At 59.0% G+C, this 14,452-nt stretch overlaps 1 protein-coding gene and 1 long non-coding RNA gene across 2 annotated transcripts; both read right to left on the bottom strand.

The window, feature by feature from the left end:
• Positions 1–204: 204 nt before the first annotated feature.
• On the bottom strand, positions 205–9,987 carry YKT6 (YKT6 vesicular SNARE protein). Its single transcript, XM_006736418.3, has 7 exons — positions 9,720–9,987; positions 7,439–7,521; positions 5,224–5,324; positions 4,500–4,604; positions 4,164–4,229; positions 2,394–2,495; positions 205–1,808 (listed from the first exon to the last, which is right to left on the bottom strand). The coding sequence occupies exons 1-7, from the start codon at positions 9,821–9,823 to the stop codon at positions 1,773–1,775; spliced, it is 597 nt and encodes a 198-aa protein (XP_006736481.1). The 5' UTR covers positions 9,824–9,987; the 3' UTR covers positions 205–1,772.
• A 346-nt stretch (positions 9,988–10,333) lies between these two features.
• Positions 10,334–14,135, bottom strand: LOC115941997 (uncharacterized). Its single transcript, XR_004076655.2, has 4 exons — positions 13,184–14,135; positions 12,192–12,622; positions 11,635–11,711; positions 10,334–11,544 (listed from the first exon to the last, which is right to left on the bottom strand). It is a non-coding gene; the product is annotated as an uncharacterized LOC115941997 (long non-coding RNA).
• Positions 14,136–14,452: the final 317 nt, after the last annotated feature.

The raw sequence follows: 14,452 nt of genomic DNA, 5'->3' as shown, positions 1-14,452 counted from the left end.
GCTGTGGGTGTGCGCTAGTTCCCCAGGCCGGTTCCCCTAGGTCGGCTCCAGGGCTCCCCTGGCTCCTGCTAGGAAGGCCGTTGGCGGGGGCGGGATCTAGGCAGCCACCACCTCCCCCGGACAGGCGCTCCCCGCAGGTGCACACACAGAGGGCAGGCTTCCCGAGGAAAGAGGCCCCTGAGACTTGAACAAAGCAGAGGACTATTTTGGAATTTCAAAAGACAACTTTATCCAGATAAGAATCTTTCAGATAGAACAGAGAAGTTAGGCAGCAGTTACTAAAATACACTCTTTGCCAAAGGCTTCCACGTGGGACCGCAGGAGCTGGGGAAACGCTGGTTTGGGCCTGAGCCAGCCCCCCACCCCCCCACGGCCCTCCCTGCAGCTCTGCCCCAGCGACCTCCAAAGTTGGAGTCAGACACCACGGTCCTTCCTAAGGGGAGGTCACAGCCCCCTGGGCACCAGTGAGCAGACTGGGCCTGCGCGTTCCAGGGGGTCCCTCGGGCAGGCTATTTTAGGGGTAGGCCAACTCCTTTGGCGAGCACAGTGCCCAGAGCAGGATAGCCGGTGGGTAAACCTGCTGGGGTGGGGCGTGGGGGTCCTCCAAAGCCACGTAGGTGCCACCTTCTGGTCCAAACAAGGGAATTCAGGGCCCGGCACTTCGTGTCAGGACAACGGGACCTCTTGGGTAGGGCAAGAACCAGCATGCTCAGGGAAGGACCCCAGAGGACGAGACCCTGTCTGACACAGCCCCAGCAGGGGCTTCTGAGGGGACCAGGTCCCAAGAGTGCATCACGGGCTCACATCCTCAGGAAGCGTTGCAAGACGAGGGAAGGCAGTCTGGACCATGGCAGTGGGGCCTGAGGGAGTGGGCAGGGCTCAGGGCTGGGGCTCGTGCTGCTGGGGGGGGGCGCTCTCAGCAGTGCTCCTGCGGAGATCAGGCCACACGTGGGGCACTGGGAGTCCTCGGGATGGCTGGCACCTGGTCTTGGTGGCCAGGAACGGTGGCCACGGCAAAGGCCACTTGCTAAGGCACGCAGGCCCCAGGTGGTCGCTAACACAGTCTTGTTGCCAGAGAGGCAGGTGAACACGGGCTGAGAGAGACAGTATCCGCTGCTGTGACCCGACGGGCAAAGCTAAGCTGCGAGACAGGGCCGATGTCCCCCACCCCACAGGCACCTGTGTCCTGTGGATGAGCCACGCCCTCGGCAAGCAGTCAGTCCAGCACAGGTGCATCTGTGTGCCTGGCTCGTCCCAGCGCGGGCCTTGGCCTGCTCACCCCCCGCGACTGCGCCCGCCGTAGGTCCATCCCCTGCTCTGCCCCCTCCGTCCTGCGATTGGGGCTCACCCTGGCTTTACTAGAGTGTTAATACGGTCAGCGCACAAACACCACCCCAAGGCAGACCGAGGACCAACAAGCCTGGCTCCGACCTCCCCGGGGGCCTCGCACAAGTCGCGGGCCCACAGGTTTCCCAGGGGTTAGAGACGAGCCCTTCAGCGTCTATGTGAGTCACTCAGAGTTTATGGTTTCATCTGGCCCAAGAATACACCTTTGGGGGCCTCAAACGAGCTTTTCAAAAATCACCGGACACGTAAGTTTGAATGCTCCCCAGCCCCGGGCCCTTCCACGACCCCTCAGTTCCTGCCAGGAGCTCCCAAGTGAAAATATGTCCCCACGTGGGTCTCTCCATGGCGGCTCTGCTTCTCCAGGGGCTGCGGGTCTGATGCCGATGTCCGGGCCATCTCGGCACAGGGGCCTCCGCGGGCTGCCATCACATGATGGTGCAGCACGAGTTCTGTTTCCGGGCCTGGACAGAAACACACCGGGGCTGGAGAGGCGGAGGCAGCCCCACGGCGGCACACCGGCCGGGGTGGGCGGTGGGGGCCGGGAGGCAGGGGCCATGGAGTGGGCTGGGGGGACGGAGAGCACCTGCAGGTGGACCGAGCGTCTGACTCTGCACCAGCCTGGGTCCCCCAGCGCCACCCGGCCCTGTGCGCAGGGGTCGTTCTGAGAATGTCCTCAGAGAACGGGTTCACAGGCACGCCCCCCGCCGAGCCCCATGGCCGTGTCCCTCCCAGGCTCACAGGAAAACACAGGTGCGTGCCCGGCCACTTCTGTCAAGGGGAACAGAAGTGGAAGGGCCGCTCTGGGAAGCCTGGAGGCCTCACCGCTCAGCGGGCAGCAGGAACATGCGAGGCCGGGGGCGCAGGGAGAGCAGCCGGAGCCGGGGGGGGAGGGTGGGGACAGGCCTCTGCCCACGTTGGCTCCCCCGGCGCCCGAGAGACCCTGCACTACTGCCAGGCCTGGGCCACCCCCTCTGCTCTCCCCACGCGCCACCGAACGTCCTAGGAACTCGTTGGTGGCGGGAGCCCGCGGGAGGGCTAGCACTCACTGTCTTATAGAAGGCTTTGGACTGTGTTCCCAGCACTTCAGACTTGGACACCAGGTCGTCTAGCCTTTCCCCTCGCTCCAGCAGGGACTCCATGGTGTTGTGCTGGACACAGAAACAAGCAGACGCTCCGTGTCCACGAAGCCAGCAGACACGAGCCCCTCCTGCGGTTCCGTCACGGGAGGCGCTTCTCCTGTGGGCTCCTCCCCCCACGTGAGCGTCGGGAGCGTCCCAGCCGAGCAGGACCCGGAGCCCGTCCCGGGCACCCCGAGCACAGGCTCCACACCACCACGCTCGCCGCCACGGTGGACACGTGGACTACCGCTGCCTGAAGGGCCCCGTGTTCCAGCGCTGCACTCGGGGAGGGCCCGCGCGGACGGCCGTCGCCGGAGCACCTGCGAGCCCCTCCTGGGCTTCATCGGAGCAAGGAGCGCAAGCCTGGGCCCCTGGACGGGGACCGGCCCAGGAGGGGGAACGAGTCGCCTCTCTCTACACAGAGCTCACGACTCCGGCTGCCGGCGCGAGAAGTGAACGAGGCAAAGGGCCGCACGGGGAGGCGGCACGGCCGGCAAGCCCGTTTCTGCGGGCACTGGGGGCCACCGCCGCGCCGGCTGCCCGCGCTCCGGGAGAACACGCGGAGAAGCCCATGAAGAGAGACGGAGACACCTGAAGACCCTCACACCTCACTTCCGACCCACAGCCCCCAAACCACGTCATCCGCAGCGTGACGTCTGCAGCACCCCCCCGATGGTTTCCGCAGAACGCAGCTTCCTGGGTCCTGCCCAGGCCGGCGTCCAAGCCCCGCAGACGGCGCGGGGCGCGAAGGCCGAGCCAGAGCCCGCGGCGTTTTTCTGGGCACCGCTGCCACTCACTTAAGGCTCACCAGCTGCTGGGCACTGGTGTCCCGCGCCTGCCACCTACTGGGGGCGGGGTGGATAAGGACAAGCTCCCGGTCCCGCCCGCCGGGGAGACGCGTATACCGGTCGTGACCGTGCGGTGGCGTCGCGAGGCCGGCGCGTGGGGCACCTGCGTGAGCGCCAGGCAGCGTGCACTTGACCCCAGAGCTTTCCTGGGAGCTCCTGGGGGACAGTAAGCGGAAGAACCACAGATCGGTGGCTCCTGTCCGGACACAATGGCGGCAGGTGGGAAGCCAGGGACCAGTGACCAGGCAGAGGCCACGGGACCAAACTTGAGGAGAGAACAGACACAGCGAGTGCCAAAGAGAACTTGGAATCAGAAAGAGAGGAGGAGGAACACAGAGGGAGAAAGAGACGCTGAAGCAGCAGCTACAGACCAGCAGAGCGCGCTCAGGGAAGACGCGGGCTTCCTGCTCTCCTGACCGGGCCTGAGGACCCCCGGTCTGTGTTTAGTGAGCACGGGCGGCTTCTCCTGCCCCCCAGAGCCCACACCCTGCGAGAGAGGCACCTGCTGGGCTTGGAGACCAATGGCGGGGGGCGGGCAGCAGCGGCAGGGAAGCAAAGCCCAGAAGGGAGACCGTCACAGCGGGGAGGGATCAGGGCCACAGCAGGTCTCGGCTGGGGCTCTCATGCACCAGGGATATTGCACACAGACGGGTGCAGGCAGCGTAGACCCGGCGTCGCCTGGGCGGTCTGGCTTTGGGGCCTCAGACACTTGGGGAGAGGCAGGCAACCACCCCTTCCAGCGAAGCATTTGCATGAGGGCTCCCCCGACCCCAAGCCTGACTGTGCACCTGGCACCATCCCCCACCCCGCCACCCAGCTCCAGGATGCACTCACCCCCGCTCCCGCTTACCAGAATGATTTTGGTCTCATCCAGCTCAGCCTGCACTTTAGTCATGGGGTCAGCTTCTCGGGGGTTCTAGGGAAGAGCCCAAAACAACATCAGGAGTACAGTGAACCACCCGGAAACAAAGCTCAAACCAAGGGAGCCGGACAGGGTTTGCCAAGTTCACCAACCACAGGCTGCTCACACACACAGCAGAGAAGGGAAAGCCTGCCGTGGAGCTCGGGTTCCAGATCTCAGTGTGAGCCTGGAGTGTTTCAGCGGGACACCAACACCAAGGCTGCCAGGAAGTCGCCCAGAGCCATGACCCGCAGGGCCGCTCCTGGCGGCTCCTGTCCACCCTACCTGGTACCGACTCAGGTGGCCAGCTAGGGCCGTGTAGTTGATGCTAGCAGGGGATCCGACTGGCCACTCTATCCTGTCCACGTGCTTGGAGAATTCGTCTAGTACCTGCAGGACAGAGGAGCCCATCAGCACCTGCAGCCACGGAACCTGAACGGACAGCCTGAGAGAGGCTGTCAGGCTCCAGAAGGAGGAGCACAGCTCACAGCCAGGGGCAAATCTAGGCTCAAGTTTTTAAGATTTCTGACAAATAAAAATGAAGTGTACCCAACCTGACACGAATCTCATCTGGAGAAAAATAAAAGTATCAGAATTTTAAACTACCCGTTTCCACTTCTATCAGGTTTTACGATTCTAGGACAAAAGGTCCCTTCCCTCTCATTTTCCCAAACAGTTCTTCAAAAAGGGAGCTAGATCCTTTGGATTGAAGCAACCCACAGATCTCACGTGCTTGTGAAAGGATCAGTGCTCAGCGAGGCCAGAGGCCAGCATCCTCGAGAGGTTTCTGACGAGCACTGTGGCGCTCAGCCCCATGGCGGAGCTGGACCCACTTGGGGGAAAGGAGCGCCCGGGGTGCAGGGATGACCTGACCGAGGGGGGTGGCCACAGGGCCGAGCACAGAGTCGGCCGTGGCTCGCAGGAACCACAGTCACCCCCGGGGAAGGCAGAGGCAGGAAGAGTGGCCAGAGTGGTGGCCAAGGCCAGCCCGGCCACACTGCCAACTCACCTTCTCCAACAAGGTAAAGGCTACCCGGGATGGGTACTCGCTGTCAGCAATGACCACTCCCGCGAGACTGTCATTTCGCACGTAGACGTGGCACAGATATTCTAGGGAGAGGTTAGATACGCGCATGGTGACGTGAGGGCTTTGGACATCCTCACCGTGATCGTGAAAGTGTCACACTGCTGAGCCCCTGCCTGTCGCTCAGGGAGACTCACACAGAACAGCACAGGACGAAGCGCTGCAACCAGCAGGGCCCAACACCGGCTTCAGGCGAGTAAATGCCCAGAGGCCCGGTGCGCAAAGCCAGGCTCTAAAGGATCCACCAGGGGTGCAGAAAACCGCCCATGGGACACAGTCCCGACTGCATTTCCCAGTCACATCCTGGAGCCCCAGCTCCGGCTTGGCCATGTCTCCGAGAGCCACAACTCTCAGACGCTCTGTCCTGCTCCTGAGCTGGAGACCCCGGACAAGACGAGCAGCCTCCAACTGCTTAAAAATCCCTGTGAGGCGGCGCCTGGGTGGCTCAGTCATTAAGCGTCTGCCTTCAGCTCAGGTCATGGTCCCAGGGTCCTGGGATCGAGCCCCGCATCAGGCTCCCTGCTCGGCGGGAAGCCTGCTTCTCCCTCTCCCACTCCCCCTGCTTGTGTTCCCTCTCTTGTTGTGTCTCTCTGTCAAATAAATAAATAAATCTTAAAAATAAATAAACAGGGGCGCCTGGGTGGCTCAGTCGTCAAGCGTCTGCCTTCAGCTCAGGTCATGATCCCAGCGTCCTGGGATCGAGCCCCGCATTGGGCTCCCTGCTCAGCCGGAAGCCTGCTTCTCCCTCTCCCACTCCCCCTGCTTGTGTTCCCTCTCTTGCTGTCTCTCTCTGTGTCAAATAAATAAGTAAAATTTTATATAAAAAAAAAAAGTTCCTACAAGAGTGGCCCCATATAAGGCCTCTTGGAGCATCAGGTTTCCTGCTGTGGTGGGCTGGAGGGGTGAGGGAGAGGAGAGGGAAGAAGAGAAGAGAGAAGGTCCACCTACAGAAAAAATTCAGTCCTGCTGACCCTGCTCTCCGGTATTACTGTGCGAAAAGTCATCAAATTATCCAAAGGTTCAGTCTCTATAGGTCTTCTACAAAATAGTTCTCATTCCCTGGTATGAATTTTTGTCACTTTCAAAAGGCTTCAGACAGGATACGGCTAACCATACCCCCAGAGAAAAAGGAACGTAAGGACTACAGCTGACAAATGCGAAACTTCTCATCCCAACGACTCACGCTCATGCAGAACTGCCTGATGCTAACCGTGCAGGAACAAAGAGTAGAGAGAGAACGTGAGCTCCTGAAGTCAGACGAGGGCAGCGATAAATGAGAGCAGGGCCGGGGAGGTCAGGATCGCTGCTGACGCTCTGTGGGTTCTGTCTTTATGTCCCCAAGTAAGCAAGGTGCAAATGTGCTGTTGATGCGCATGCACTCCCCAGAACGGGAGAGGCTGGGTCAGTGCTGGAGGACACAGCTCTCGGCAATCGCCAGGGAGGCAGGCCCGGAGCGAGACTGACCACACACCACTGTTCACGGTCCAATCTCACCTCTGCGGTGTGGGCGGCACAGGGAGGCTGCGCAGGGCACACACAGGGGGACCCTCCCTCCCCCGGGTGTAACGGACATCTGCATCACCAACACACGGCCCCCGGGGCTGCGGCCCTAGTCTCTGCCCAGTGAGCTTCCCGCGATCTGTGTGACACAGCTGTCCTTCCTGAGTCGTCTGTGTCACACAGGCTTCCCAAAGAAGAGCCTCAAGACTCTTACAGGAAACCGGAATTATGAAAAAGTGAACGTAAGGACCAAGAAGAAAACGTAACGAGTTTTCGGATTCCTGGTCAAAAACCTAAGAAGCACAGGATGCGGTATTACCGCATCCGTTGGGAATCCTTGTTTGCGATGTGTCCAACGTGGGCGAAAAGAGAAGAATTCAGGAAGGCCACTTACTGCTCCACGAGAGATAGACCCCGATCTGAAGCAAGTCTAAGCTTTGGGGTAAAAACTGAATCAGGCAGCTCAGACTCCAACGGTGGGCACAGAATTGTGCATAAACAGAACAAAGAGGAGGGAAGAGAGAACCGGCCAGCAGAGGAGCGGGGTCCTGGCAGCCTCCGCGCGGGGCAGCGCCTCTGTGGGGAGCTCCGGGTTGCCCGAAGCGGGACGGCGCAGGCACGAGGCAGCAGGTCCTCTTACCTTGTTCTTTGACGGAAGCTCTGCTGCCTTTCGCGGAGCGCTCCACAATCAGCTGACTTGTGAAGGTCATGAATTCCTGAACGCTAAGAAACATAACACATGTTACCTCTTCCTGTCACCTTGTCCCCAGCATCACGGAAGGTGACCTCCGAGTGGAGACACCAAGGGGCTGTGGCTTCTGGGTCTCATTCCTTTCCCTCCCGACCTCAGTGACTAAGGAGAGACGCTGTTTTCTTACAAATCCTCACAGCCGTTCGAGCCACATCTATTTGCTACCTCGCTCATCGGGACAACTCACTTCCACCCTTGTGGGGATTTTCTACAGGCTTTAGTCAAGGTAACGCTGCGGTCAGAGCACAGTTTGGGACACGGGGAGCAGCAGAAGCCAGCGTGTGCACAACCAGACACCGCCGCTGCGCAGGCCACACGCTGTGGGGTGACACACGTCTGCGGTGAATGCGGGCTACGGCATGCAACACGGCCTCGGGCGTGCTGGCTCATCCTGGCATCCCGTCCAGGGCACTCTGGAAGGCAAGCAGTCGGCCAAGGAGGAAGAGGAGGTGACTTGTACAAAGGCTGAGAGGGAAAAGGACACTCATGGGCCCAACAGAGAAATGGGCCAGAATGGAAGAGTCACAGGTGACAACGGCTCGGCTCACGAGACTCTCTGGCAGCCCCTCTGTGGAGTGAAGACCTCCGGCCATGGAGTGCACGTCCCCGGCTGGGAGCCGTGTGACCCCCAAGCCCGTTACTTCCTGTCCCATGCCAAACCCACAAAATCCAGGTTCGCTGTGAGGAGTGAATGGCACTTAGCACAATACCTGGTGCCCAGCATTCCTTCGAGAGAGTGATGTGATCAAAATCATCCCACCGAGGAAAAGTCTCCAAATAAGGAAGTCCTTGCAGTAAAACCAAGCAGAGACACAGCTCACAGCAGACGGTGTCCAGACACAGGGGGGACTTACATTCGTTGCACAAGTCTGCACACAGGGGCAAGAAAAGCTGGAGACCCACCTGAAGGTTTTACAGCTCAGGGTCTGGTAGCCACGAGGCAGGAAGAATGGAGGTGAGAGGCCTGGACGACATGCTGCTTTAAGAGGTGCTAGTGGGGGCGAGCCCAGAGTACTGAGTGTGTCAACCATCACGAACTGGCAGGGGTATCCCAAAGCAGTGAGGCAAAGGTCCCACACTGAAACCCCTGAGCACCTTCGGTATACATGGGCAGCGAAGAAGAAAAACAGCCAAGTTGGCACCAAACGTTCCATCACAGAAACGCAACGACACAGAACGCAGAGCAGAGGCCGTGGTAGAAAAAACTAAGCGTCAAGAAGATACTTCCCAAAGGCCCCAGAAGAAGCTAAACGTTTCCACGAAACAACAACAGGAACTGTTTTCGATCCTGCCAGCAGAACACTCTGATCAAGAACAACAACTGCCCAGAAGCAGTGAGGACAGAGCCAGATGGCAGCGTCCACTGGACTCGGAGCCCGGAGGGTCCTTCTCTGTCGGGGCCTGAGTCATCCCACCCCTCCCACCAATGGGCTGAAGCGTCTGCAGCATTCCTCACACACACCTCCTTGCAATTAAGGTGTCCAGAAATACTTAAGACGCTTGTAAGCCCTACACGTCCCATGCTTCCTTCCAAATCTTCAGCACACACCCTCTTGCACCATCAGAGCTTAATCAGAAAAAACAAAATTTGGGTTTGACTCCTGGCTGGTTGTGGTATAATTTCTCGCGACCTCATGACTTCATCCATAAAACGGAGCGTAACAATACCTCTCCTACTGAACTGCTAGAAAAACCCCATCAGATAACATAAACTGGCTCTCCAGGTGTGGCCCCTAAGCCGCCCGGGTTAGAATCACCGGGAGAAAGGCGTCGGTTTAAAATACACATTCCTGGGCCTCCACCTACTAGTTCACCGCGTCTGAGCGTGAACCTGGGAAATCTGTACTTATTCACAGTCTCCTTGCGACTCTATTACGACGAGAATTTGGAAAACGCTGAGCACAAAACCAATGTTCTAGTATACAGCATAAGCCTTTCTCCAACGAAAGGAGGAGGATTCCTCGCAGGTCCAGTCCACACACCGAGCAACAGGCCATTTCAGGGCTCCATGCGGGAGGGAGAGCCCCCTGCCCACCCAACCCCGACCCCCGGGCCATCCCCGACCCTCCCCCGACCCCCGGGACCCCAGGCCCCCTCCGACCCCCAGGCCCCCGCCCCCGCCCCGCGGGCCTCCCCCGCCCCCCGGGGCCTCGCCGCCGGGCCCGCTCACCTGGACCTCTGGAAGAAGCTGAACGAGGACACGTCGTACGCGGCTTTGAGCAGCACCGCATTGGGCTTGCCTTTGTACAGGACGCTGAGGCTGTACAGCTTCATGGTGCCGCGCCCTCGGGCCGCCCGCCCGCGGGACCGGGTCGCAGGGAGCAGCGCGGCCGCCGCCCCTGGAGACCGCCACACGCCGCTGACGGGTCGGACGCCGGCTACCCCGCCTGGCTCGGGGTCGACTTCCGGTTCCGGTCGGGGGCCGCCGCCCGAGCCCCAACGGAGAGTTTTCGTGCCCCGGATGCAGAAAAGAGCGGCCGGAAACACGAAGGCGGTGGGAGGGGAGGAGCGGGGGAAAGACAGCGCAGCGCATGCGCCTGCGTGCAAGCCCGGCCCCGCCCCTCTGGCCTGTCTGGGGCCGGCCTGTCTGGGGCCGCCCTCTCCCTCGTGCGGAGTCCCGAGTTCTCCCAGGCTTATCCCTCTCCCTCCTGCGGGGGGTCCGGTCCCTTCCGGGGCCTCCGCTCTCCCTCGTGGGGTGCCCCGTCCCCTCCTGGGCCTCCCCCCTCTCTCCTGGGGTGCCCTCTGCCCTCCCAGGCTACCCCCTCCCTCTGGGGGTGCCCTGAGTCCTTCCCTTCTCAGGCCCTCCCTGCCTCCCTCCCCGACTGCCCCGAGCCCTCCTGGGCAGCTCCTGACAACATACCCGGAGCAGCACCCACACACCAGTGCTCTGGGAACCCCAGAAAGGAGCTTTGATTTATGGGAGGATTGCCTTCCTGTGTTTTGTAAATCAAATCTTTAAGGTGAAGGGCAGGACACTTTTCTTCTAGAGGCTCCTGCAGCGATGTGAAGGCAAACTTCTCTTCCTTGCCAGCTCTCCGTCCCGCCCCGTCCCTGCTCACGCAGGACCCCTGAGCACCAGCCCGCAGGGCCACGGGCTTGCTGGGCTGGCCCGCTACCTGTCTAGGCACTGACGTAGGAGGCTGCTGACCTCAAAGGGTGGCAGGGAGGCGTCACTGCGAAAGGGCAGAAAATCCGCTCCACGCTTCGCGATCAGCCTGGCGCACAGAGACTTAGAAGGCCTCGTTTGCCTTGAGATGTTGAAATAATGCTTTGCCAATGGGTGGGGATGAATGAGGCAGAGCTCCACAAGAGTTCCACGTCTTGCCCATTTCTTGTTTATTAAATGGTATTACGTAATCGGCATCTCACAGGCCACATAAAAGGGAACTTGGTCTTTGGCATTTGGCAGTGAGCTTACACAATCATGCTGGAAGCAGCCAGATCTGAGGTGATGGAAATAGACAGCCTGTTTGAAGAACCCACAGCATCACTCTACACATTACTCTTAGTCAGGGTTTCCCAGCCCCAGCACTACTCATGTTTTGGTTGGATAATAGGGGCTTGTCCCAGTGGTTGGGGGCCATCCCATGCAATGCAGATAGCATCTCAGGCCTCGTAGGCACTAGATTCCCGTAGCACCCCATCCGCCGTTTGGCAAGCGAGAATGTCTCCAGGCGTGGCAAATGTGCCCCGAGGAGCAGAGAAAGATGTTTCTGTGTCTGAAGGAAGGTCCTGCCACCTACCCCCCGACCAGCCCTCTTCCCTGGATATTTTCAAGTGTAGAGCGTGGAGAGGACTTTTCCACATCCCCCCTGTTTGGGTGCAAAACATCAAGAACAGACACCGGCCCACGCCAGGCCAGTCACCCACAGACACAGGCTCACCAGCAGGCCAGGCGGGGGTCCCAAGATGCTGTGCTGACACCGTTGTCCTATAGGGGGCGGGCGACAGCCGTTGCTGGAGAAAATCCCCGGAGCCCCTTTTCTCCTTCTCCACTGAAAGTTGTTCAAAGGGACAAGGAGGGCAGTTCTTGCTTGGAATAGATTTAAATGTGTTCACTTGTCCCATACTGGTGGATGTCTTACCATTGGCCTTACGCCACGCACTCCCCACGTGCTACCTCATTCAGTCCTCACAGAAGAGAGGAGGATTTTATCAGCACCTTACAGACATAGAAACAGATTCAGGTCAAGGAAATTGCGAGTCAACACCACAACACCTAGCACAGCCCAGCTCCACTCCCAGAGGCTCTCCCCTTCCCTCTGGCCTGGGCCCACCTCCACCTCTCTATGTGGTTGCAAACTCCCCAACCCCATCATCCCTCTTTTTTTTTTTTTTAAGATTTTATTTATTCATCTGAGACAGAGAGAATGAGAGAGACAGAGAGCACATGAGAGGGGGGAGGGTCAGAGGGAGAAGCAGACCCCCCACCGAGCAGGGAGCCTGATGCAGGACTCGATCCCGGGACTCCAGGATCATGACCTGAGCCGAAGGCAGTCGCCCAACCAACTGAGCCACCCAGGCGCCCCCCATCATCCCTCTTATTGAGAAGCAAGCCCACCTTCCACTCCAGCACCCAGCCGTCACTCAACTCGGATTCAGTCCACAAGCCCCGAAGCATAAAGGTGAACAAAGCACTAACCTCTCTCAGTCTCTCTCTTTTTTCAACTGTAAAACTGGAAATATAACCCTTTCCATCGGTGTGTTGCTGGGAATGGTAATACACTATATTCCAAGCTCCTGTCTTAGTAGATGTTTAACAAGTAAAAACCATGATATTTCCAGGCATTGTTATCATTTATGACAAAAACGAGAGATTATCCCAGGTTAAATGCATCAGGCACCCTGCACGAAGCAGAGATCTGACAAGCTGAGTGAGGTCTGCAGAGTGGAAAATACTACCGTATGTCTTATAATTTCCTGGTTTCCATCAGTGTGTTGTGGTTACGTAAGAGAATTCTTGGTTGCAGGAATCGGATGTGTATAGGATGTATACAAAGGGTAACGCACAAATGGTAAATTGAAGGAGTCGGGATGCAGGTACCCAGGAATGCTCTGTACTGTTCTGCAAGTCTGAAACGACAGGGACAGGAAAGATTGCAGGGAAGAGCACAGATGTCTTGGCTCACGACCAGCGGCCCAGGCCTGTGACTTCACCCCTGCTGGGCAGGCAGGTGCCACCCACCTTCAAGGCCTTGCTCAGCTCACGAACGGACCCATTTCTAGCTGCACAGCGGAACCCCCACGGAGCTGGATCAAAGCCAGCTGAGGGGCATGCCGGGGGTTTGCAGGGGGAACCCGGCCATGCCGTGGCCTTGGCCCCCCTACCCCCTTGTCCGGTCAGCCAAGGCCAGGGCTGCTTTCCCTGTAATTGTAACGTGAACCTCTGCAGCTTACCCAGGACAGGAACCCTTTGAAAGGGACCACAGATGTGATCAGGCCTCCTAAGGAGTTTCAGAGCCTGTCACTCCTAAATGTGCCAATTTGACATATCGACTGCTTTGAGTTAGTGGCACCCGACACACAGCAGAGGCAAGAAGCCCACTCTGACCCTCCTTTTTATTCTTCAAAGCGGGAGACTGAACCCCCACATGAAAGGTGCCCTCCGGGGTCGCAGGAGGAAGACATTCTTACCACCAGAGATGAATGAGGCGGAGAGAAATCTGTGCAAACAAGCCTTATCTTGCAGTGACTCCCAGCAACATTCTCTCCCTGCCCCAACCCCTCTGTCACTTCGCTTCTTCACTAAGCGTTTCTTGTCACCCGAGTGTTTGCTATTGATCGTTCCTGCTCTGGTCACTTCTCTGGGTCTTCGTTCTCTTGTGAAGGCTCCCGTGCACCTGTAAAGACTTTAGTAGAACGTGTATGCTTCTCTCCTGTTGATGGCAGCTTAGTTCTTAGGCGCAGCTGGAGACCCGAAGAGGGCAAAGAATGTGTCCTGTTCACCTCCTTAGTAGTTCACCAGCCTAAGGAGCACAGACTTGATGCCATCAGCCTGCCCCGGCCCCCAGAAGCACTGCTCGCTACCACAACCCTCCCAGCGGGTTCCCCAGGCCACCAGCCCAGAGGGAACAGGAGATGTCAGAGCAGGAGAGGATGGGGGTATACTACGAGAAGGTTCGCCTGGAGGCAGGCAGTGGCCAGGAAGGGACCACAGCCGGGGAAGACCAGAGGCATGTGAGTCAGCTGGGAAATAGTGGGACAGGCCCCTCAGAACTGCCTCCCTTGTAGGGGCTTCTCAGAAGCTCTATTTGTACCCTGAGACCCCTCCCCAGCTCAGGGGCTAGGGATGGGTGTGTAGCCCAGGCTGGACACACGGTCATTTAGGCTGGGGGCTTGATCTTCTGAGGAGCTGCCCTGCACAGGACCTAGGAAAGTCTGCAGAGGAGGAAGGGGGCCAGGGGGTAGGTAGAGCCCTGCAAGAGGGGAATCTGGGCCCCACAGCAGCTGGTCTCCAGGACTCCCAGGAACAAAAAGCAGGATGGGAGTCATCACAAAGGAAAAGTGGTCAGGAAGGATCTGAAAAGCAGGGACGTGGTTGAGAAGATGCTGAGCGCCCCCCTCCTTGGGCTCCCTAAGCTCCCACACACGCTGCGGAGGGCCCCCTGAGGCCCTCTCCCCACCCCCCCCCACTAAATCTGCCCCAGCGAAGCCCCCTTCTATTTAGCCCTCCAGAGACCCCATGTGAGTCCCTTGGTGAGCCCACAGCAGTGCTTTCTGGGTTTCCCTCCAAGACCGCCCTCCGACCCCCAGTCCCCCTCAGTCTCACTCTGAATACCACACCTAGCCCTCCTCCCCAGCCAGCCCTCCTCCCCAGCTGGGGCTTAAGTGCCCCCACCACTGAAGGCTCCCTGGCCTCCCCAGTCCCCCTGAGCACACCTCTGAGTGCCCTCAGCAATCCCC

The sequence above is a fragment of the Leptonychotes weddellii genome, chromosome 12 (genome assembly GCF_054177405.1).
Source record: "Leptonychotes weddellii isolate Sample4059 chromosome 12, ASM5417740v2, whole genome shotgun sequence".
NCBI lineage: Eukaryota > Metazoa > Chordata > Mammalia > Carnivora > Phocidae > Leptonychotes > Leptonychotes weddellii.
Note: the sequence above shows the minus strand (reverse complement) of the source record. Positions and strands in the feature narration are given on the sequence as shown.